Source organism: Mustela nigripes, chromosome 6 (genome assembly GCF_022355385.1).
Source record: "Mustela nigripes isolate SB6536 chromosome 6, MUSNIG.SB6536, whole genome shotgun sequence".
In the NCBI taxonomy this organism is placed as follows: domain Eukaryota; kingdom Metazoa; phylum Chordata; class Mammalia; order Carnivora; family Mustelidae; genus Mustela; species Mustela nigripes.
In genome coordinates this window covers 1632-25071 of record NC_081562.1, presented here as the reverse complement: position 1 = coordinate 25071, position 23440 = coordinate 1632, and the positions used below count along the sequence as shown (strand labels likewise).

At 45.8% G+C, this 23440-nt stretch overlaps 1 protein-coding gene across 5 annotated transcripts; it reads right to left on the bottom strand.

The window, feature by feature from the left end:
• Nucleotides 1-5128: 5128 nt before the first annotated feature.
• Nucleotides 5129-15467, bottom strand: RABL2B (RAB, member of RAS oncogene family like 2B). 5 transcript variants are annotated; one of them, XM_059401648.1, is made up of 10 exons: nt 15298-15465; nt 14823-14961; nt 11013-11070; nt 10712-10741; nt 10386-10465; nt 9620-9699; nt 6637-6748; nt 6216-6313; nt 5800-5883; nt 5129-5614 (listed from the first exon to the last, which is right to left on the bottom strand). In XM_059401648.1, exons 4-10 carry the CDS (start codon nt 10735-10737, stop codon nt 5534-5536), a joined length of 561 nt encoding a protein of 186 aa, XP_059257631.1. In that variant the 5' UTR covers nt 10738-10741; nt 11013-11070; nt 14823-14961; nt 15298-15465; the 3' UTR covers nt 5129-5533. The 5 variants fall into 5 exon arrangements, with proteins under 5 accessions (XP_059257631.1, XP_059257632.1, XP_059257630.1 ...); XM_059401649.1 differs by lacking the exon at nt 11013-11070 and having other exon boundaries at nt 6216-6310; nt 15298-15467; XM_059401647.1 differs by lacking the exon at nt 11013-11070.
• Nucleotides 15468-23440: the final 7973 nt, after the last annotated feature.

Below are 23440 nucleotides of genomic sequence, written 5' to 3'. Positions count from 1 at the left end.
AGAATGGTTTGAGACAAGATCCAGCTGCATCCTGTCTACAGGAGCTGGAGACCCAGTGACACAGAGAGGGCTACAGGGAGAGGGTGGAAAAGCTCCTCCATCCAGACAGTAGCCCGCAGAGACGTGGTGTGGCCGTCCCGGTATCAGACAAGAGGGACCAGAAGTCCAGGTGGCTGGAAGAGGCAAAGAAGGGGCAATTCATCCAGAAGACGATCAGAAGATGAAGGGTAAAACACAGACAGACATACTCTAAAAACACATATGCCCATGTGCACCAAACAACAGAGCCCCCAAATATTTGAGGCAGACATTAACATACTGAAGCAGTGCTACAGTACTATTCAGAGCCATCAGCACTCCGTTGTCAACAGTGTATGGAACACCTAGACAGAAAGTCCACGAAGACATCCAGGACTTTTAACAACACTGTTAATCAATGACCTATAACAGACATACACAGCACACTCTCCCCAAGAGCAGAATACACATTCTTCTCAAACCCATATGGAACATTCCATAGGACATACTATGTTTTAGGCCATGAACAATTCTCAATAACTTTAAAAAGACTGAAATCATACAAAGTATCTTTTCCAACCACAATGGGTGAAGCAAACAACAACAAAAGAAAAACTGGAAAAGTGACAATTATGTGGAAATTAAAGAAATGCTCTTAAACAAGCTTAATGGATCACAGAAGAAATCACAAGGGTATATAGAAAATACTTAGAGACAAATGAAAATGAAAACACAACATGCAAAAATTTATGGCATGCAGCAAAGGCAATATGCAGAGGGAAGTTTATAGTGATAAATGTCTATGTTAAAAAAGAAGAAAGATTTCAAATGAATAACCTACCTTTACACTTTATGGAAGTGGAAAAAGAAGGGCCGACGAAAGGAAAGAATAAGCATCAGAGATAAGTGAAATAGAGAGCAGAAAAGCAATAGAGAGGGAATAATTATACCACAAGCTGGTTCTTTAAATAGATCAACAAAAATGACAAACTTTTAGCTATAATGACAAAGAAAAAAGGTGAAAATAGTTAAAATAAAAAATTAGAAGTAACAGTACTACTAATTATACAGAAAGAAAAAGAAACATAAGAAAATACTATAAACAAGTAGATACCTCTCAAATTATATGATGTAGATGAAATGATACCTGATAAAGGCATGAAAAATCCCACAGCTAAACCGTACTCAACAGTAAAGAACTGAAAACCTTCCCCCTAAGATAGGATCAAGGCAAAGGCGCCTGCTTTTTCCACTTTTATTCAACACAGTACTGGGAGCTCCAGTTAGAGCAATTAGGCAAGAAAAGGAAACAAAAAGCTTCCAAATTGTAAAGGAATAAATGAAAACTTTTTCTGTAGGCATGTATGATTCTATTTATAGAAAGTGCACAAGAATCCACAGAAAACTAGAGTTAAAAGAATTCAGCAGTTTCAGGGTACAACATCAACACACAAAAGTGAGCTGTGTTTCTATAAGCAGCGATGAGCAATAAAAAAAGGAAATAGCATCCGCAGAATACCGGGAAATAAACTTGACCAGGAGGTGAAAGATTTGTACGTGAAAACTACAAACACTGCTGGAACAAATTAGAGACTCCAACAAAGGGAGAGACATCCCAGGTTCGTGGATTGGAAGACTTAATATTGTTAAGATGTCAAAATGATCTTTAAAAAGAACAAAGTTGAAGGACTTTCAAAACTGCACTGTGAAGTTACACATCTAGACCACAGAATAGAATTGAGAGTCCAGAAATAAACTCATACAACTGGGACCAAGGTGGCAAAACCATTCAGAGAGAAACAGTCTTTGCAACAAATGCTGCCAGGACAACTGGACGTCCACAAGCACAGGTGTGTACTTTTGCCTCATGCCATGGACAAAAAATAACTCAGAATGGATCAATGACCTAAATGTAAGAGCTGGAGCCATAAAACTCTTAGAAAAGAACATAAAGGTTAAGTCTTCATGACCTTGGATTTGGCAATGGATTCTAGAAATGACACCAAGAACATGAGCAACAAATGAAAAAAAGGACAAACTGGAGTTCTTAGAAATTAAAAGACTTTTGTGCATCAAAGATATTATTCACAAAGTTTAAAGGCAAGCTATAGAATGGGAGAAAATAGCTGTAAATCATAAATCTGATGAGCATTTAGGTCCAGAATATATAAAAAACTCTTATAACTCAACAACAAAAAAGATAATCCAATTTAAAAATAGGCAAAGTACTTGAACAGGTATTTTTCCAAAGAAAATTTACAAATGGCTAACAAGCATATGAAGAGAGGCTCAACATCATGGCATTAGGGCAATGCAAATCAAAACCACAATGAGGTACCATTTCACAGCCACTAGAAATGGGTTCGATTTGTCTTTAAAGTAGAAAACAACATGGGCTAGCTGGGGAGTGGGTAAATTGGAACCTTTGTGCATTGTTTGTAGGACTGTAAATGGTTCCACTTTGGAAAAGACAGGAAGTTCCTCAAAAGTTTAATTGTGGTTAAATGTAATTAGCGTATGACCCTGTAGGACCACTCCTAGATATACACTGTACCATGGCCTGAATTATGGCCCTCCAGAACTCATATGTTGAAGTCCTAACCTTCAATGTGACTGTATTTGGAGTCCAAGCATTGAGAGGAGTAATTCATGTTAAATGAGGTCCTAGGGCTGGGGCCCAACCTTTGTGTCAAAGGATGTGTGGTTGTTTGAGGAGGGGAAGAGAAAGCGATCTCTGCCATGTGCGCACTCAGTGAGATGGCAGCTGCCGAGAAGCCAAGAAAAGTGGCTTCAGAATGGAACCAACCCTGCTGGCACCCTGATCTAGGAGCTCCCAGGCTCCAGAACTGAGAGAAATAAATGTCAGTCAGTGGTGATTGGTGATGGCGGCCCGAGCAGACTCGGACAGCCAGATCAGAACACTGAGGTCTCCGCTGTGAGCCCGTACTCAAGCCTGGTGGTAGCGGCAACATTCATGCAGTTGAAGGGTGGAAACAGCCCAAATGTCCACCAACGAGCGAATGGGTAAGCCAACTGTGGGATGTATATAAAATGGGACGTGTTCAGTCCTAAAAAGGAATGAACTATTTAAAATGTGGATGAATCTTGGAAGCATGGTGCCAAGTGAAAGAAGCCAGACACACAGGTCACAGTGTAGGGTCCCACTGATGTGAAATATCCAGGACGTACAAACCGAGACAGAAAGCCAATGAGAGTCTGCCAGGACCTGAAGGGAGAGGGTACTGGGTGAGAAGCTGCTTGAGGAGCAAGGGGTTTTACTTCTGAGTGACGGAAATAATCTAGAACTAGAGAGAGGTGAGAGTTGAATAGCACTGTAACTGTACTAAATGGGACTGCGTCGTTTACTTTAAAATGGTTAATTTTATGTTATGTAAGTCTCACCTCAATAAAATACTTAAAAAAAGACCCAGGCGTGGCGTTCCCTGTCTTAGGATGGAGTGAACTCCCAGGAGCAGGTGATCTGAGCATGAGAAGGTGGGTGGCCACAGCCGCTCCTGGCGCCCTGCCTAGGCAGTCCTCCCCTGGCTGCTGTGAGAATTGAGGGTTCCACCAGCCCTTGTTCCCGGAGAGCTGCCCTTGCTAAGTTGCCAGGGGGCGGAAGCCCCTTGGCCATGGAGGCTAGGCGCCATCACCTCCCCCTCCTCCTCCTCCCACATGTGGCTGACTACCACGCAAAGACCCCCTGATCCCGAGTGGGACCAATTCCGTGGGGCAGTTTGCCCTCCAGAGCTTCCTGGGGGCGGGGAGACCGCACCCTTGCTGCGTTCTGGCCTCCTGCCCTCTCCTGCTCCCCTCTCAGAGGGAACCTGATGCAAAATGGTTATGTAAAACTAATACTGATGGGAAATGGTATTTGAAGGAAATCTTGATAAAGGCATTATGTCAAAATAATACTTATTGGTCATTTACAACACCAAAGTGCTTTTTTTTTTTTTTTGGTACTTTTTATAAAGATCTTATTTATTTATTTGACAGACAGAGATCACAAGCAGGCAGAGGCAGGCAGAGAGAGAGAGAGGAGGAAGCAGGCTCCCTGCCGAGCAGAGAGCCCAATGTGGGGCTCGATCCCAGGACCCTGGGACCAGGACTGGAGCTGAAGGCAGAGGCTTTAACCCACTGAGCCACCCAGGTGCCCATTTTTTTGGTGGTTTTTAAAAGCCCACCTCACCAGGATAGCACATTCCTCAAAATCCTGGGTCAAGTAAATATTTTCAGTTGAATTGTATTAGCGATTTAAAGGCAGATAAACTTTGTTCTTATTTCTTCTTCTTCCCAAATACTTGTTCTTTTTCAGACTCTAAAGTCCGGGGCACCTGGGTGGCTCAGTTGGTGGTGTCTGCCTTTGGCTCAGGTCATGATCTCAGCATCCATGCCCTGATCTTGCTCAGAGGGGGGCCTGCTCCTCCCTCTCCCCCATTTATGCTCTCTCTCTGAGAAAATCTTAAAAACCAAAACCCAAACCCACTGCAGTGGTCTCCGTGAGGGCAGAGCTGACCGGGCTCCCCACACGGCAGGTGGAGGCAGGGGCCCTCATTCGTCTAGCTGATGATCGTGGCTCTCCTGGGGCTTTTTGTTCAGTGAAATCCAGACCTACAGGCATGCACATACATGCGATGTTTATGTTAATTCGAACTTTACTATACAAATGAAACACTGGAAATGAGGATGATGACGGGCGAGGCAATCATACAAACACACGACTGACCCGTGAGTCCTGGAGAGAAGTGGGGGAGGCAGCAGGGTGCCCCTGTCCCCACCCATGGGGCAGTACTCACAAGTCCTTAAAAAAAGGCGGGAAAGCATCATCTGCTTCAGGGGCGTAAAGGGAAGTCCTCTGAACCCACACGGGCGCGCTTCCCAGTATCGCTAAGGGTTACAGGACTCGTCACCTGTTTCCCTGGGCTTTAAAGGCAAACCTGTCCTGTGACAGGAACAAATGTCCGCTCAAAACCATTTCTGAAAAAAAGCTGGTTGGGAGACGAAAGAGAAAAAAGGACGGAGGCCCCCTGAACCTGTAGGGCTGGGAACCGTGGCCGCCAGGAATTAGAAATCATTCCTTTGGAGGAAAGGCAATGAGTAGGCCCCAAGGTCAATTCTGGGGGAGAAAACACCTCCATTTCCTTTTATTGGAGACACACACAAAGCCTGTTTCCTGAAGCTCTTCCCAGCCACTGCACAAGCTGGGGAGGCTGAGGGTACTGATCTCTAATTCTGCTTCAGGGTCTACTCTGCCTGTCTCGCACCAGGCAAGGGTGCTGGCTGGTACAGCCCCCGCCCCAGTCCCTGAGGACAGGGGAGAGGACACCCGTGGAAGGGTCAGGGGTCATGGGCCACGGTAGGGGGGAGGCAAATAAATGGAACGGGTGAGCTCGCAGGAGGTGGAGGGGCCGGCCGGCGAGAATTTTTCAATTCCTAGCTGCAGGGGTGCTGACGGGAGGGTATTCAGAAGGACACCCCACCGAAGTCCACGAGGAGCGAGGCTTTCGTCTTTGACTCAGGAAGGGGAGGGGCTCTCAGTGTTGCCACGCTGCGCTTGGTCTGGCACGTCCTCCTCCTTCTGCTCCAAATCAAAGTTCTGTGGACAAGGCTGTAGGTGAGGCCTGGCCCTATGTCTTCCCCGGGGGGGTCTGACTCTTCCCGGGGCGCGTGCATGATGAGCGTGCATTGCCCGAAGGGCCGGCAGGAGCCGCTCTACTGAATTTCGTTCTGCAACCCTCTGCAGAGAAGCTTGATCCCGTCTAACACTTCCCCCTGACCTACCTCAAGCTCCTGCAAAACCTCGTCCATGAAGTCCTGGGAGTTGTGTTTGTAAGACACAGCTAATCGAATCGCGTCATTGAAGAGCTGGGGGTAGGTGGCAGCGGCGGGAAGGAAGACATGGCAGTGGGTCCCAATGCCCTGTCCCCGTCATACGTCCACACAACACTCCACCCCTAAAGTCAGCAAGTTCACCCCTCGATTCACTTCCCGATCAATGTACTTTTTCTGCCGAGCCCAGGCCTGTCATCTTCCCTGCTGTCAGAACCAACCATGACCCATTCCTCTCACCACTCCCTCTGGATCGCCCACTCACGGCCCCTGCAGCAGCGCCTGTCCTCTCCACCATCCCTTCTCTTCGCAGCTTCCCCGGTCCCTTAAGTACTTGGCCTTCCCTAACCTCTGCAGCCCACCGTTACCTTCACGACATTGGTACCATCAGCAGCGGAGACAAAGTACAGGGGAAGAGAGAACTTCCTGGCAAAATTGAAGCTCTTTTGGGTCATCTTTACGTCTGCTGTAAAGAGAAGGTAGGACATTGGCCTGTCCGTTAGGGGAAAGGGAGAGGTTGCCAGAGGCCATGCCAGAAAGTGGGACAGGGAGGGGCAATCAGGGGACATGTCCTAGAAAAAGTTCATTTAACAGGGATCTACGTCTTGGAAAAGGACAGACTGGCTCAGTTGGGGTCTTTACTGGATAGAGACTGATGGACAGCAAACAAGGGCTGTATTGGGGGAAGGACAGATCACTGAAGGTTCACCACCCCAGGAATGGAGGAGGAAATGTGTGGTGGTGGGTCCCCCATGGAGCATGGACACCCAGATGCAGGGATGGCCCCACCATCAATTTTATTGGCCACCACGATGCATGGGATCTCTGGCCTGAACTCCCGAAGCTCTGTGTACCAAGTGCTCAGGTTCTTGTAGGTTACTTTCCTCTGCACGTCGAACACCTGCAGTGAACAGGGGACGAAAAAGAGCTGAGGGCCATCAGTGTCTGCACACCACCACACCTGACAAACACAAGCCGCTGAGCGGCCCTGGGCCCGCCTTTCCCAGGGAAGCCCCCAGAACCTCCCAATCGAAAAGGTGCCTTTAAAACGTTCACTCCTTTTTTGTCATCTTGCCGTCGGTGTATCTAATATAACTAGGATGTATCGTTGTACTAATCAATATAGTCTGTTGCAAACCCTAAATCTTCTGTTTTTTTTTTCTTAGTCTATGACTGGTATTACTTAAACTTTGTCTTGAGATTCCTTATGCAGGGTACCTGGGTGGCTCAGTTGGTTGGGTGTCCGACTCTTGGTTTTGGCTCAGGTTATGGTCTTTGGCTCGTGAGAATGAGCCCCATGTTGGGCTCCATGCTTTGCGGGGGGTCCGCTTGAGATTCGCTTCCTCTTCCTCTGCCCTTCCTCTCTCCACTGCCTGCACATGCTCTTTCTAAAATAACTAAATGAATCTGTTAAAAAAATTCCTTTGTAATAACTTTAAATCCCTCCAAGATTTTCCATAGTTACCATCAGTGTACTTTTAAAAGATTATTATTTTTATTTATTTACTTTTTTTTAAAAATAAGGATTTTATTTTTTTGAGAGTGAGTGAGACAGTGCAAGCAGGGGGAAGGGGAGAGGGAAAGAGAAATTCAGGCAGACTCCTTGCTGAGGACAAGCCTGACACGGGGCTTGATCCCATGACCCTGAGATCATGACTTAAGCTGAAATCAACGGTCAGATAACTGAGCCACCCAGGCACCCACTATCGATGTACTTTTAATTTTGAAACTTTTGTTTAATCTCTTGTTCATTTTGTATCTTAAACCTTTTAAAAGTAATTTTTATCTATTCTTGTTATTTGGAGGTGGTTGACATCTTCGTTACTTTTGAAGTCGGGGAGAGGCGCTCAGGATGGTGCTGATTCCGCAAGCAGCAGCCGCGTGCCCACGGGCTGGTCCCTGTTCTTGCAGATCATGTGCCTGATGCTGCGGAGGGTGGCCCGGGCCTTCCAGATGGTGGTCCGCACGTGGGAGGTGGCAGGTTTTCGCTGGCCGGATTTGCACATCAGGACCACCTTTCCACCTCTGCCTGCGGCCGCTGGCTCACACCCACAGCCTGGAGGCGAATCGGATGCTTGAAGGGAAGGAGCTGCTCAGCCTCAAGGCTCCGGGTCTGCGTGTTGCGGTGGACTGGGACGCTGGAGCCGTTCTGCGACCACCCACTGCAGGGGCGTGGGGTGCACAGCACAGTGGTCCCTCTCACTGCATTGGCGGGAGTCGGAACGGCTATCTTTTATTATTGTATAGCTTGTAATTTTATTAGCATTTTACAGTGGATAGTTTTTACCTATTTTAAAATAGCAGCATGCACAAGCACGGGCAGACTCGCTTTAAGGCCAGGGGAGGCCAGGGTTCCCGACGTGCTTGGAACGACCGCTGCAGGGATGGGGCCCTCCAACCCTGGCCGGAGCTCCTGCCTTCAGGCCCACACGGTCCCAGCACAGCAGTGGGTCCAGAACCGTCCGGGGACTTGCTGGAATGGCTGCTCTCCCTTCATGGGAGTTAATGCGCCTCACCCAGCACAGGGGCTGCTCTGCATGGCAGGGGGCTTGGGGCAGCAGCGGTCGCAGCTGAGTCAGCAGGAGGTCCGCCTGGGAGGCCCTTCCACGGTATACCCAGGCCCCATATCACAAATGACCACATTGTCTTGAATCCCTAATAAAGACTTCTTATAAATCACACTTGTAATGAGTTTTCCGGAATCTGCTTCACACCAGCCTGCCTCCCACGATCACCATCAGTCACCTTTTGTCCAGGTCTGACCTTGTTTTGAGAGCTGAGGAACAGTTGATGGGGCCCAGGAGCAGCCCGGTCCAGTCTCTGAGTGGAGCTCCCGCTGGGACTATCGGATCCCACGTGGTCACCGCAAGGTGAGCATTTTCTACCTGCCAGGCCCCATGCAGCAGACAGCTGCACTGAAAGGCATGAAGGAATGCTGGCCAGACAGACAGCCCCAGGTGTCAGAAGAGGGTCCAAATGCAGCCGATGGAGAGGTGTCCAAGGCGGGGGGCGGGGGGGGGTGTATTTCCTCCCAGAGAGAGAGTGGAGGTAAGCTCAGATCTCCAAACACCAGTGCAGAAGCGGGAGACAAGGCTGGGCTCCCCCCTCCTGCTTCTCCAGGGTCAGAAGCGTTGACCGTGTGAGCCTCCAGGTGGGACTGCTGGCCTGCACTGCCCCCACGTGCTGTACCCAGTCACCTTCTCGTTCTGTCCTCTTACAGGTACTAATATCACAATTTGGAAAATGTCAAGAGATTTTGTGTTAAGGGATGAGGGAGCTGGAGAATGGAGCCAGGGCCCTGTGCAGGGGCCCTACGCACACAGGCTGGCACAGCTCTCCTGCGCTGCTTTAGCTCTCCCTCAGGTCCTCGAATGGCAGTTTTTACCCTGCGGCTATGGGGAGCCCCCAAAGACTGGGTTTTAGACAGCAGAGAGGAGAGGGGCTCATTTGGGAGTAGGACCAGGTGATGGGGCCGAGGGGACCTTGGAAGCCTGTTGGAACAGTCCTTCCCCACCAGGGAATGACCTTCCTTGCCTCTTAGATGCCAAGCCCGATGCAGAGGCCCTGGAGGTGCTCCACCCCTGGATGGAGGTCCCTCATCCAGCCTCACTTGAAGAGAAGCTCACCCGGGCATGTTCTCACTCTGGAACCTCCCCAGGCTGCCCTCATCCCCTCTCTTCCAGTACCCAGCCTTAGTGAGGTGGGCTCAGCACTGCTGGGTCACCCTGCAAGCTTCACAGAGCCTTTGTCCACTGCCCGACAGGTCTCATACCATGATGCAGGCGTGGGCCTTGTGGTAGTAGGAGGCGTGCATACTCTGGAACCGCTCCTGGCCTGCCGTGTCCCAAAAGTCTGCAACAGGAACACAACTCTGTCTGGTGCGGCTGGAGAGCAGAGAGACCCGGACATGCTGGGCATCTCTGTGCAGATCTGTGTGTGCAGGGACACAACACGTGGGAGGAACAAAGGCCGCAGAGCTCGCACGTGTGCGTCATCAGGAGACAATGCACCTGCGGGTGTCACGGAAGGTCTGTGTACGTGTGTGTGCAAGGCAGTGAGTAAGAGGGAAACACATGGCCAGGCCAGGACGAAGGAGCATGCAGACAGGAAGTCCTGAAAGGGAGAAGGCAGGTTTCCCTGTTCTTCCACCCCAAGATGCAGAGCCCTTCAAGGTCGAACTACGCTGACTTCCCATGTGTGCTGGCCACCGATGGTAGACACAGCCAGGCAGGATGCGTGGCCTAGCCAAGCAGGAGGCGGTGACGTCACAGAAAGTCAAAACCTTTTGTGGAAGGTAATACTCAGACCACAACTGTTATTTCTTCCCACTGGTTGATTAGAATACCAGGTCAGAGAGCTGGACCGAGGCCTTGTGCACCTCCTCCCCTGCTCCCTGGGCTCCAGGATCCCAGGCTCCTCCCTACCTCCCCTGCTCTCTGATGGGGGTCTCACTTCCTTCCTGCCTCTCTCCCATGGACTTCTCTCCCCTCCCCTCTCCTCTCCCTCGAGAGTCCATGGCCCGGCCTGGTGCTGCTTACCCACAAGGACTGTCTTGCCATCCACTGTGGCTGTGTGCTTGTACAGGGTCAGGGCGTACGTGGACAGCTGCTGTGGCTGACTGCATTCAGGTTAAGGAACAGAGATGAACAAAAGGCAGGCAAGGAAGGTGCTTGGGGTGGAGGCACTGGAAGATGAAACTGGCCCTCTCCTTTTCTTTCTGGAGTTCTTCATATTTTAAACTGAACGAATGTTGCAGACAGAGGATCAGCTTCAGACATCACGGGCACAAACTCCCTGGGAAGGTTGAGGGGGCAGGAGGGGGAAGGGTCACTGGGACAAGGGCTCCAGAAACCTTGAAGGATACAATCCATCCATGAGAAACCTCTCCATGAGTCTGTAAGGACAGTGTGCAAGGTGGTCAGGTACATGCTCCAAGCCCCCCCCTCCTCCTCCATGCCCCAAGGCCTCACCCCATCCAGGCTGACAACGTAGGGCCACCTGTGGCCCACCTACCCTCTTCCTGGCTCCCCTTAAGGCCCTGGCCCCCTTTAGCTATAACACCCATCCAGCACCCACAGCTGCTTTGCCTGAGGACAGGGACTCCACCTTCCAGGGCAGACACAGACAGACAGGACGCACACTTGTAATGACCAACAAAAACTCACCACTACTAGGAGCTGAAGAAACAGAGACCTGTCTTTGGAGCTTTGCCATGTACCTACACTGGAGACCATAAACTCAATAAATCTAAAAGTGAGTTTCTTTAACCCACTAACCCTGTCCCTGCCCCTGAAGTGTCCAGTTAGTGGCATCACCCCATTCTCCAAGCCTGGAACATGGAATCAGAATGAACGCCCCTCACAAAATGTCCAAGTGTCAACCAAAAATCATTTACTGTTTACAATCAGGAAGAACTTAAAATGAATGAAAAAAGACAATCAATAGAAGTGTTTTTTTTTTTTTTTTTTTTTTTGGTAAAGATTTTATTTATTCATTTGAGAGAGAGAGAGAGAGAGAAAGCATGACAGGGAGAGGTCAAAGGGAGAAGCAGACTCCCTGTGGAGCTTGGAGCCTGATATGGGACTTGATCCCAGGACTCTGGGATCATGACCTGAGCTGAAGGCAGTCGTTTCACCGAGCCCCCTAGGTGTCCTCAATAGAAGTTTTAAAAGCATCTGTCATAAGCAAACAAGTACGGGGCACCTGGGTGGCACAGTTGGTTAAGTGGCCGACTCTTGGTTTTGGCTCGGGTTGTGATCTCGGGTCGTGACATCAAGCCCCGCACTGGGCTCTGTGCTCAGCGCAAATCTGCTTGGAGTTTCTCTCTTGCTCTCTCTGCGCCCCCCTCCCCCACTGTGAGCACACATGCTCTCTAATAAATAAATAAATCTTAAAAAAAAATGAACAACTACAATGTGCTTGAAATAAACGAAGATACAAAAAGTTTAAATAATGGGCCAATTCATAAAAGCACAAATAAGCAAAACTAACCTAATAATAAACAGATCATTTGAATAGTCCTAGAACTATAAATCTCTAAGCCCAGATGGTTTTAGGGTAGATTTCTACCAAACACTGTAAGAATTAATATCAATTTTGTACAACCTCTACCAGAGAAGAGGAGGCGATTTGTTTTATGAAGTCAGTTTATCCCGATATCAAAAGATAGTACAGAAAAACGACTCTATAGACCAATATCTTTCATGAATATAGACACACAGCATTAACAAAATATTAGCAAATAGAACTTGGGAATGCATTAACAAGAAGATGTACACCATGACCAAATATGATTTATTTCAGGGGTGCAAGGCTAGGTCAGTACTTGAAAGTTAATCAATGTCTTCTCCCGCAGTAACTGGCTAACGAAGAAAAGTCACAGGGTCATGTCAATCGATGGGGAAAATACATCTGAAAAATATAACGCCCGTTCATGATAAAACATACAAAGAAAGAAAGAGGAACAGAGGAGAACTAGTACACTGAAAAGTGTAAAATACTGGTGAAAAATATTAAAGAAGATCTGAATAAATGGGGAGACATACCATGTTAATAGACTGGAAAACTCAATATAAACATGATGTCGATTCTCCCAAAAGTGATATACAGGTTTAATGCAATGTCCACTAAAATTCCAGCAAGAGGTTATACAGGTATTGTCAAGATTATGAAAAATTTATGTAGACAGGCAACACAGCTTTAAAAAAGCTAAAACAAACTTGAAAAAGAATCAAGTGGGAAGAATCATTCTCACCAATCTTAGGACTTATTATGGCTCCCTTAGTCAAGACTGTGTGGTGCTGGTGGAGGGACAGACACATAGATGAATGGAACAAAAGAAAGAATCCAGAAATAGCCTCACAGAAGTAGAGCCAACTGATTTTTAGCAAAGGTGCAAAAGCAATTCAATGGAGGAATAACAGCCTCTTCAACAAGTGATGCCAACTGAGTATCTATAAGGAAAAAACAAACCTTTACCCTAAACCCTCATACCTTAAACAAAAGGTAGTTCAAAACTGATCACAGACTTAAGTATAAAATGTAAAAATGTAAAACTTTTAGAAGAAAACCTAGGAAAAAGATCCTTTGGAGTCAGGGCTTGGTGAAGATCAAAGTCCATGACTTTGGTAACACCAAAAGCATGACCCATAAAACAAACAAGTGGCGAACAGACTTCATGAGAAGTGAAACCTTCTGCTTTATGAGAAAGCCTGTAATAAGACAGCGGGAAGACAAGCCCTAGATAAAAAGGACATGTCTGCAAATAGCAGATTCAACAAAGACCGGTTTCTGGGAAAATAAAGAATTACCAAAACTCTATAGCTAAAAAAAAGAAAAAAAAAACCAATAAGAAAATACGCAGAAGACATGAAGAGACGTTTAACCACAGAGGAAAGTACACATGACCAATAAGCCCAGAAGAAGGTGTTCCATTCCATGCCACCAAGCACCAGGGAAATAGAAACCAAGACCACGCCTGTCACAGTGGCTAGGATAAAAAATAGCAACAACACCAAACTTTGGCAAAGGTGCAGGAAAATCACATCTTTCATATACTGCTACTGGGAAACAGACACTCTAGAAAACAAATCAGTTTCTTTTTTTCTTTTTTAAAAGATTTTATTTCTTTATTTGACAGAGAGAGACAGGAAGGAGAGAGGGAAGACAAGCAGAGGGAGTGGGAAAGGGAGAAGCAGGCCTTCCGTAGAGCAAGGAGCCTGATGCAGGGGTTGATCCCAGGACCCTGGGATCATGACCTGAGCCGAAGGCAGATGCTTAACGACTGAGCCATCCAGGTGCCCCTGGATTGAGTTTCTTAACAAATGAAACATATACTCACTGTATGGTCAACCCACAAAATTAAAACTCATGTCCATGCAAAAACCCACACACATGTTCACAGCAGTTTCATGTGTAATAGCCAAGACCCAGAATCAACTGAAATGCTACTTAACAGGTGACTGGAACAGTCTAGAAGACCATACTGTGGCCATCTACACTATGGAATGTTACTCAGCAACAAAAAGGAACAAAGTATTGATAGTGCAACAACCTGGATGGGTCTTAAGGGCACTGCTCTGTGGAGTGGAGAAGGTCACAGGTTGCGTAATTGTACTTATACAATGTTGCCAGAGGAACAGGATTATAGAGATGGAGAAAAGATTGGTGGTTACAGGGGTTTGTGATGGTGGGAAGTGAGGTGGGGTGGGTGTGACTAAAATGGGTAGCATGACTGAATTTTGGTATCTTGATTCCAATGACGGTCACAGAAATCTGCACATGTGATAGAATGACACAGAATTATGCATGTACTGAACCAATGGCAATGTCCTGATTTTGATGCTGTTCTATAGCTACCTAAGATATGATCACTGGGGCAGTTGGGGGAAGGGTGCACAAGCTCTCTCTAGACTCTGTCTTTGCAACATCTGTGAATCTATATTATTTCAAAATGAAAAGTTAAGGAAAAAAAAAAAGCAAACAAAACCCACAGAGACAGGGAGAAGATACATGCAATGCCAACAAGTGACAAGAATATAAAGAAAATATAAATGGCTGTTCCGAGAACACACAAACCACCTGTGTACTAAGAATATGAACAGATGAACAGGTAACAGATCTACGAAAAGATGCTCAATGTTTATATTTAGTGATTTGATCATTTTTAATACAGACTGGCAAAATTCAGAAAGTCACAGGATACAGAATGTTGGGGATTTTGTAGAGCGACAGCACATTACACTGTGCTGGCAGCAGTGTAAATGTAACAGAACTGTTTTGAGAGCCATTTGGGTATCCTAAAGTTTACACTAACCCTAAAACTAGGCCATTTCCCCCCAGGCCAAAGTGTACCCAAGATGGTAGGTGTGAAAATATTCACCTCAGTATTGGGTTTAATATCATAAAAATGATAACATCGAACAGACAAATACTTTTAGCACAAACTAGTTAAAACAAATTTACTGAGTGCTTACCACTGGCCAGACACTATGCGGGTGCCATGACACCGGGCAAACCAGATGGAGATCCCTGAGTTCACGGAGCGTACACTGGAGCAGATGAAGACAGACAACAAGGAAGCCCTCAAAACAGATTCAGCCACATGTGTAGTCCCTGCATTTAGAACAAAGGCATCACTGTGATTTGGTGGGGTTGAGAACTATTTCATCAATTAGTGGTGTCCAAGCAGCTGAATATCTGTCTGGGAAAAAACAAATCTTTAGGCTGTTTAATGCAATGGTGGAGCAAAGTACAGGGGGTCAGCCCCCAACTGATCTATCCAGTAAACTGGAAGAATGGATCAGAATCAACCAATTCTGAACTCTGGAACCTGCCTGGACACATAGCACGCAGGAGGGCACTACGTAAAAGAAGAGTGCTGAGCCCAGCTAAAGAGCAACACAGGCCAAACAGCGGCCCTCAGCCACTCCTCAGGCCCGCCGCACTGACCTCATGATCTGCGCTCCCAGGGTCAGGCTAGCGTTGCCCTCAAAAATTCTGGTGGCATATTTTGCAGTTAGGTCTTGGCTCTCTCAGGCTCTGCAGGGTTCCTTGGCTGGCATCTGCTGGAGATTTCAAGGGCCAGGAATACCTTTGCTTTTCTTTCCTTTTTTGGAGCCAGAAACACAAGGGAATCTTGTCAGGTCACTGTGGTCAGACCACAGATGACAGAACATCATCATAGATATCACAGATAACATCACAGATAACATCAGTGACCACACACAACAAAGAATGTACACTTTGCAAAAACAGTTTGGAAAAGTTATAAACAGATAAACCTAGTCCCAAACAAGCAGAAATCAGCAATCCCCGAGAAGTGGGAGGACCTGATTTCTAAAGTTACCATACTAAAATACTCAGAATGCCTAATTCTCTTCAAAAAAATGCCAAAGCAAACAAAGAAATGAGAATATATGGGCTATTCTCACAAAAGAAGAATTGGACAGAAATAATCCCAGAAGAAACACAGACACCGGAATCATCTTAAATGTACTCAAAGAACTAAAGGAATTCAGGGATGAAGAATTAAAGTAAATCAGGAAATGATATATGAACAAAATGAGAATACAAATAAAGAGATAGAAATTATGAAAAGGAACCCAACAACACTTCTGGAGCTGCTGGAAAGCACATTAATTATAATGAAGAAACCAAACCAAACCAAACCCTCACTAGAGGGTTTTCAACAACATACTTGAGCAGAAGAAAGAATCAGCAAACTTGAAATAAGGCAATTGAAACTACCTAGTCGGAGAAGCAAGAGAAAAAAAAAAAAAGAATGAAAAGGAACAGGGCCTAAGGAAGGTGTGGGACAACATAAAGCTTACTAGTATATACATCATAAAGAAGAGCGAGATTTGAAAAAATAATGCCTACTAATTTCCCAAACTTGGGGTATCTGGATGGCTCAGTCAATTGAGCATCCAGTTCTTGATTTCAGCTCAGGTCATGATCTCAGGGTTCTGAGACGGAGCCCTGCATCAGGCTTGGTGCTCAGTGCGGAGTCGGCTGTCCCTCTCCTCCCCGCTCTGCCCATTTCCCTGCCCCCCCCCGCCCCCGCCGCCACATGCACAGAGGCTCTCTCTCTCTCAAATAAATAAATCTTAAAAAAAACCCAACAAAACCAACTTCCCAAACTTGAAGTCTGCACACATCATGACTTGAGTACACACACCTAGCAAACAATAAACTCCAAGCAGGATAAAGCCAGAGACCCATACTGAGATACATCACAGGCAAACTGCCGAAACCTAAAGATACAATCCTCAGTGAGACAAACAGCCACTTTCTCCTCAGACACCCCTAAAGTCAGAAGGCAGTGGGATGACATATTTAAAAAGCTGTCAACCAGGATTTCTACATCCAGCAAATGATCCTTCAAGAATGAAGTTAAGACATTCCTGGATAAACATAGTTGACAAGGCTCATTACCAGTGGACCTGCCCTATAAGAAATGCTAAAGTGAGTCTCTTTTAGGTTAAAATGAAAGGATATTAGGTGGTAATTTGAAGCTGAATGAAAAAATAAAGATCTTCAGTAAAGGTAGCTACATAGGTACAAATGAAAGCCAGTACTCTTGTACTTTTGGTTTGCAATTCCCCTTTCTCCTGCATGACTTAAAAAGCAAACACACAAAGCAGTAATTATAAATCTATGTTCCGCGCACTTAATGTATAAAGACGCAGTCTGTGCCAGACAAGACGGAGGTGTGGGGCAGAGCTCTCTGGGCGCGACTGCGTTGTTCCAACAACCCTGTGTTATGCAAACAGGCTGTTGTAAGTCTAAGACTGTAGCTGTCATCTCTAAGCTAACCACTAGGAAACAATTAAAGAATTACATAAAACATGAAGAAGAGAACGAAAATAGTGCACTTCAAAAAATCAGAAAACAAATAGGCAGCAGTGAAGTAATGACGAAAACCAGAAAAGCAAATAGCTAAATGGCAGAAGTAAGCTCTCCTTTACTGATGATTCTTGTTATTTCCAGTGTCAGTGGGTAAAACTCTCCCATTACAAGTGAGAGACGGGCAAAATACATCCCAGCACTTGATCCGCGCACGAGCTGCTGGGACGGTCTCCCTGCAGACACAACGCCACAAAAACCCTGAAAATAAGAGAGCGAGATAATCCATGCCAACAGTGTCCAAAAGGAGCTGGAGCAGCTCTGCTTAGTCAGACAAAATAAACTTTCAGTCACAACTTAGGAGGGAAAGGATGATAGTACACAGTGATAAAAGTTTCAATCTAGCAAGAATACATAAAAGCTACAAACATATATGTACCTGAAACAGAGACCCCGAAGAGAGGAAGTAAACACCGACCCTGCTAAGATTTCCAGCCCCACCGTCAGTAACGGGCAGAACCAGAGACAGACCAACAGGGAAGCCAAGGACGTGCACAACACTACAGCCAGCGGGACCTACGCTAAGTACAGAGAACACTGCACCCGACGGCAGCAGAGGACACGCTCTACTCAAGTGAACACAGGTGAGACCATAAAGCAAGTCTTAATAAAATTAAAAAAGACTGAGATCATACCAAGTATCTTTTCCAATAAAATGGAGTGACACCAGAAATACATAACAGAAGGAAAACCAGAACATTCGCAACTGTATGTTAATTAAACAACACAAGATTAAACAAGCAATGGGTTGCAGACGAAATTACAAGGACAATTGGAAGATGCCTTGAGATGGATGAAAATGAAAACACAACAAACCAGAACTTAAGGATGAAACCAAAGATGTGCCAAAAGCAAATATTATAGCTATGAGAAAATACCTTAAACATGAAGAAATACCTCAAACCAACAACTGATATGTACATCTTAAGGTACTCGACAGAAAAGAGTGAACTAAACACGAGCTTGCTGGAGGGAGGCAGTAATGAAGACTCTAGTGGAGATAAACAAAATGAGGAGAGAAAGGCAAGGGAGAACATCAGTGAGATAAAAAATGAGCTCTCGGAAAAGATCAACAAATCAACAAGCCTTGGGCAGGCCGAGGGCAGAGAGAGAAGACACAGATGATCAAAATCAGAACTGAGACTGGGGACACTCACGTCCATTCTGCAGAAACAAAGCACATTGTAAGAGGGTACCATGAACAAGGGTGTGCCGACAGACTGGACGATCTAGAGGAAGCGCATACATCTCCGTGAATACACAAGCCACCAAGCGGGTTGAAGATGTAGAAGGAAGTATGAGCAGACCAACACCCAATAAGGAGCGACGAATAACCTCCCATAAAGAAAAGCCCAGGACTGGGTTGCTTCCCTGGAGGGTTCTACCAAGCATTTAATGAACTAACGCCAATACTTCTCAAACTTGCCCAAAAAATTGGAGCGGAAGGAACATTTCCTAATTCTTTCCATGAAGCCAACATTACCCCGATTCCAAAGGCAGACAATGCCCTACAAGAAAACTGTATCTCCAAATATAGATGTCAAAATCCTCAACACAATAATAGCAAACCAAATTCATATTAAGAGGCCTATACACCATGACCAAGGGAGACTTCTCTTGGAATTTAAGGGTGGTTCAATTTAAGAAAACTAATCAAGTGTATTATATTAATAGACCTAAAGGAAAACCCTACATATTTATCTCAATAAATGCACAAAAAGCATTTGACAAAACCCATACCATCCCATGACAAAAACACTCGATGAACTAGCAACAGAAGGTAATTTCCTCAAAAGGATAAAGGCCATATATGAAAAGACACAATCAACCTCATACTCAGTTGTGAAAATGACAGCCGGCCCTCAGGTGCCTGACAAGCAGGACAATCCTGCTCACACCGAGTCTGGATGTTCCGATAAGAACCTGAGCCTAGGATGCCCACCCCAAGCTTCCACGTCGCTTTTCCCTGGCATGTTTTAAAATAACCACTTAGGGGGCGTGCCTGGTTGGCTCAGTCAGTAGAGCATGTGACTCTCACTCTCAGGGTCATGAGTTCAAGCCCTAGGCTGGGCATGAAGCCTACTTAAAGAAATAAGTAAATTAAAAAAATAAAATAAATAACTACTTAGATTTGAGCATGCAAACAGTGTGACCCGGAATGGAGGACGGCTCTTCCCTCGACTTATTTCACTCCCACTTCTGGGACTTGTATGTGACAGATCCTGGGACTTGACTTCCATTGTGTGGGTATATGGAGAGTGCCCTCAGTCAAAACAACCCCAGGGCTTTCACTTCCCCAAAGTGGGTGCTCAGATGCTGAGGGGACTACCTGCTGACCTTATGTCCCTCATTCATCAGGGACCTGTGTACTCTTAACTCAGTGCGTCAGGTACAAGAAGCCTTCAACGTAAGCACCTGGGCAAGAAAAGCAAACAGCAGGCATCCAAATTGGAAAGATGGAAGTAAAAGTATTTCTCTTCAAAGATAACATAATTTTAGACACAGAAAATGAGAGAATCCACAAAAAAGTACCAGAGGTAATAAATTCAGCAAAGTTGCAAGATATCCACACACAAAACTGAACTGCACATCTATGCACTGGCAATGAACAACATGAAAAGGGAATCTAACCAGGACGACGTAACACTTGTACAGTAAAACTAAGACACTGAACAGGGCTTAAATAAGTGGGAAGACGCTGTTCATGGGTTTGAAGGCTCAAAGTTATTGCGAGGCAGATAACTCGACCCAAAGCAATGCACAGATTCCATGCAATCCCTATCTGAATCCCAATGACATTTTTGCAGAAATAAAAGAACACATCTCAAAATTCGTATGGAACTTCAAGGGATCCTAAGTACCCAAAATTATTTTGTGAAAGAATAACAAACTTGAGGAACTCACATTTCCCTGAGGTCAAGACTTCATTCAAAGCTATAGTCATCAAAACAGTATGGTATTGGCATAGATATGGCCATACAGACCACAGCTCAGAAAGAAACCCTCACATATATGGTCACATAATTTCTGACAAGGGTGCCGAAGACCATTCAATGGGAAGAAATGATGCTGGGAAAACTGGATATTCCCCTGCTGACGAATGAAGGTGGGCCCCTTCCCTCATACCAATATACAAAAGTTAACACGAAATGGATCAAAGACCTAAACTTAAGAGCTGAAACTATAAAACTTTTAGAAGAAAATATAGGATCAAATCTTCATGATTCTCCCATAAGAACAGATACATAGACCAATGGAACAGAATAGAGAGCCCAGAAATAAGCCTACACGTATACGGCCAAATATTTGACTATGGAACCAAGAACACACAATGGAAAAAGGATGGTCTCTTCAATAAACGGTGCTAAGAAAACTAGAAATCCACATATAAAAGAACGAAATTGGATCTCTGTCTTATACCATTCACCAAAAATTAACTCAAAATGAGTTGAGCACTGGGTGTGGTGCAAAAATGATGAATACTGTTATGCTGAAAATAATAAAAAATAAATTTAAAAAATGAGTTAAAGACTTTTCCCTTTTCTTTTCCTTTTTTAAAGATTTTATTTATTTCTTTGACAGAGAGAGACATGGCGAGAGAGGGAGCACAGGCAGGGGGCGTGGGAGAGAGAGAAGCAGGCCTTCAGCTGAGCCGGGAGCCTGATGTGGGATTTAACCCAGGACCGTGGGATCACGACCTGTGCCAAAGGCAGACGCTCAATGACTGAGCTACCCAGACGCCCCAAGACTTTTTTCAAACTGTGAAATGATAACCAAGATAATCCTAGTTAACATCCATCAGCACACATAGCTACAGAATTTCTTCTTGTGATGAGAGCTTCCAGATTGCAGTACAGTGTTACCAACTATAGTCACCAGGTCATACATCACATCCCTACGACTTATTTATTTTAAACTGGAAGCTTGTGCCTTGTGACCTCCTTCCCCAACCCCTACCCACCACCTCTGGCAGCCCCCAATCTGTTATATCTATGAGCTTGCATCTTTTTTTTTTTTATAAGATTCCACATATATGTGAGGTCATACAGTATTCGCCTTTCTCTGACTTATTTCACTAGAACAACGCCCTCAAGACCCAGCCATGTTGTTGCAAGATTTGCTTCTTTCTAAAGGGCTGAGTACTATTCCATGGCACAGAGGAATAGGAGGTGTTGGTCAAAGGGTACACTTGTAGTTATAAGACAGGCAAGTTCTGGTGATTCTGTGCCCAGTGTGGTGATCACAATGAACAATACTGCATCAAGTACGTGCAAGCTGCTAAGAGAGTAACTCTTCAGGGCTTTTATCACACACCGAAACAAGATAACTCTGTGAGGCAATGGATGTGCCAGCAAACCTCACTGTGGCGATCACTCTGCAATACACATGTATGTGAAATCATCATGTCGTACCCCGCCGCAATCTTAGATATTATATCTCAAACATTTTCTTTAACTAATTTTTTAACAGTTCAATTTATTAAAATTAAGTGTTTCTGTTCATCAAAATACACCAGTAAGAGTAAAAAGCTGCAGACTGGAACAAGGTTCAGAATGTCTCAAGAGATTCCCACAAGTCAATAATAGAAAGACAAACAGTCCAACAAAGATGAGCACCTGTCTTTAAAGAGACATTTCACAAAGGAGGACTTCCAATGACCAACGAGCACCAGTAAGTGAGAAGGTGCTCCTCAGAATTAGTCATCATCTTAGAAAGTCTTAAATATAATCTCTATGAAAAATCAGCCTTGATAAATGTGCTGTCAGAATGTCTCCTGACTACTTTTTTCCCTGCTTGATCTATTGATGATTGAGAGGAACACCTATTCTGAACTCGGTCAGTCATCCAGTTAAAAAATTATTCAGACTTGGTCACTCCTCTGCTTAAACCATCCCATATCTTTCCATTTCTTTCCGTTCAAAGCCTCCTCAGATCCCAAGGCCCACCCCGACTCCTCTCCGGTTGACTTCCTGCTTCTCCCTCTGCTCCAGCTACTAGCCAGTCCCTCTAGCTGAAACGCTCCTCCCCACACACGGCTTGTTCCCTTGCCTTCTTCAGACCTTGGCTCAGATGTCACCTTCACAAACGGGCCTGCCCTAACCACTGTCCTGAGGTGACAACTGCACTTTCTCCCACATATTAAGGGCTACTCTCTATCTGTCTATAAATTGAATACATTATAGCCATGATTTTATATTTCTAAGATTTAAAACTGTAGCTTCCCTTGCAGAAGGATGGTAGGTTCTGTTTACAACCGAACAGAAACAGCATCCATATTATAAAGAAAATGCACCAGCGTCTTACACAGAAGCAGGAAACCCTCCTAGGGCAATCATGGCCGCCAGAGGCGCAGGGGCCCAGAGACAGAGCTGAGGTTAGACCTGCTCTGAGACAGCACGTGCTCGCGGTGCGGAGGACAGCAGAGCTTGAAAGACTTGGCTCATCACAGCGGGCAGTGAACAAGTGACTGTCCCTACGCTCCTGGCCCAGAAGCTTGTGAAGTATCACAGGGGCCAGACCCCTCTCAGGAGGCCCCTTCCACCAGGCATCCAGCCCGCTCCCTCCTGGCCTCGGGGGACCAAGGCAGGTGACAGGGGTCAGGCTGTGCAGTTTCTGCTCACTAATCTCCCCTATTTGACTCCAGTCTGTGCTCACACCCCGCGGCCCTAGAGGGTGCGCATCCCTGCCCTCTTTGCATAATGGTGGACGGTGCTCAGGGGGAGAATGACATCCTATCCCCCGAAAAAGGCAATTATCTGGAGCTAACCATTCTGTTTTTGAACAAAGACTTCTATTTATTCATTTTCTTCATCAGGTCAAACTAGTGGCAAATGTGAAGATAAAACTAAGACCCACTGAAGACCTACCACGCGTCAAACCTTGGGCTAGTCCCTTAGAAAGCACTGCAAGGAACGCCTTGTTACACTTCTCCCCCCACAAATGGAGGCAAGAAGCTTCAGTGGTTGAGTCAGGGGCAAACCATGTCTGCAGCTAACCTCTCTTAAAGAGTGGATAAGGAAAGGCCACATTTGTTATTAGACGGAGGGAGCATCTGGCTCCAAAGAAATCCTAAAGAAAGGTAAAGCCCAAGGGGCGCCTGGGGGGGTTCAGTCAGTTTTGCATCTGCCTTCAGCTCAGGTCATGATCCCAGGACCCTGGGATCCAGTCCTGCACGGGGCTCTCTGCT

Coding starts and splice junctions, on each gene's coding strand:
- RABL2B (XM_059401648.1), bottom strand. CDS start 10,737: ATGGAGAGGTTTCTCATGGATGGATT. Junction 10,466..10,711: donor AGGTTTCTCATGGATGGATT/GTATCCTTCAAG, acceptor ACCTGAATGCAG/TCAGCCACAGCAGCTGTCCA. Junction 5,615..5,799: donor AGGTTTTGCAGGAGCTTGAG/GTAGGTCAGGGG, acceptor CCTTGTCCACAG/AACTTTGATTTGGAGCAGAA.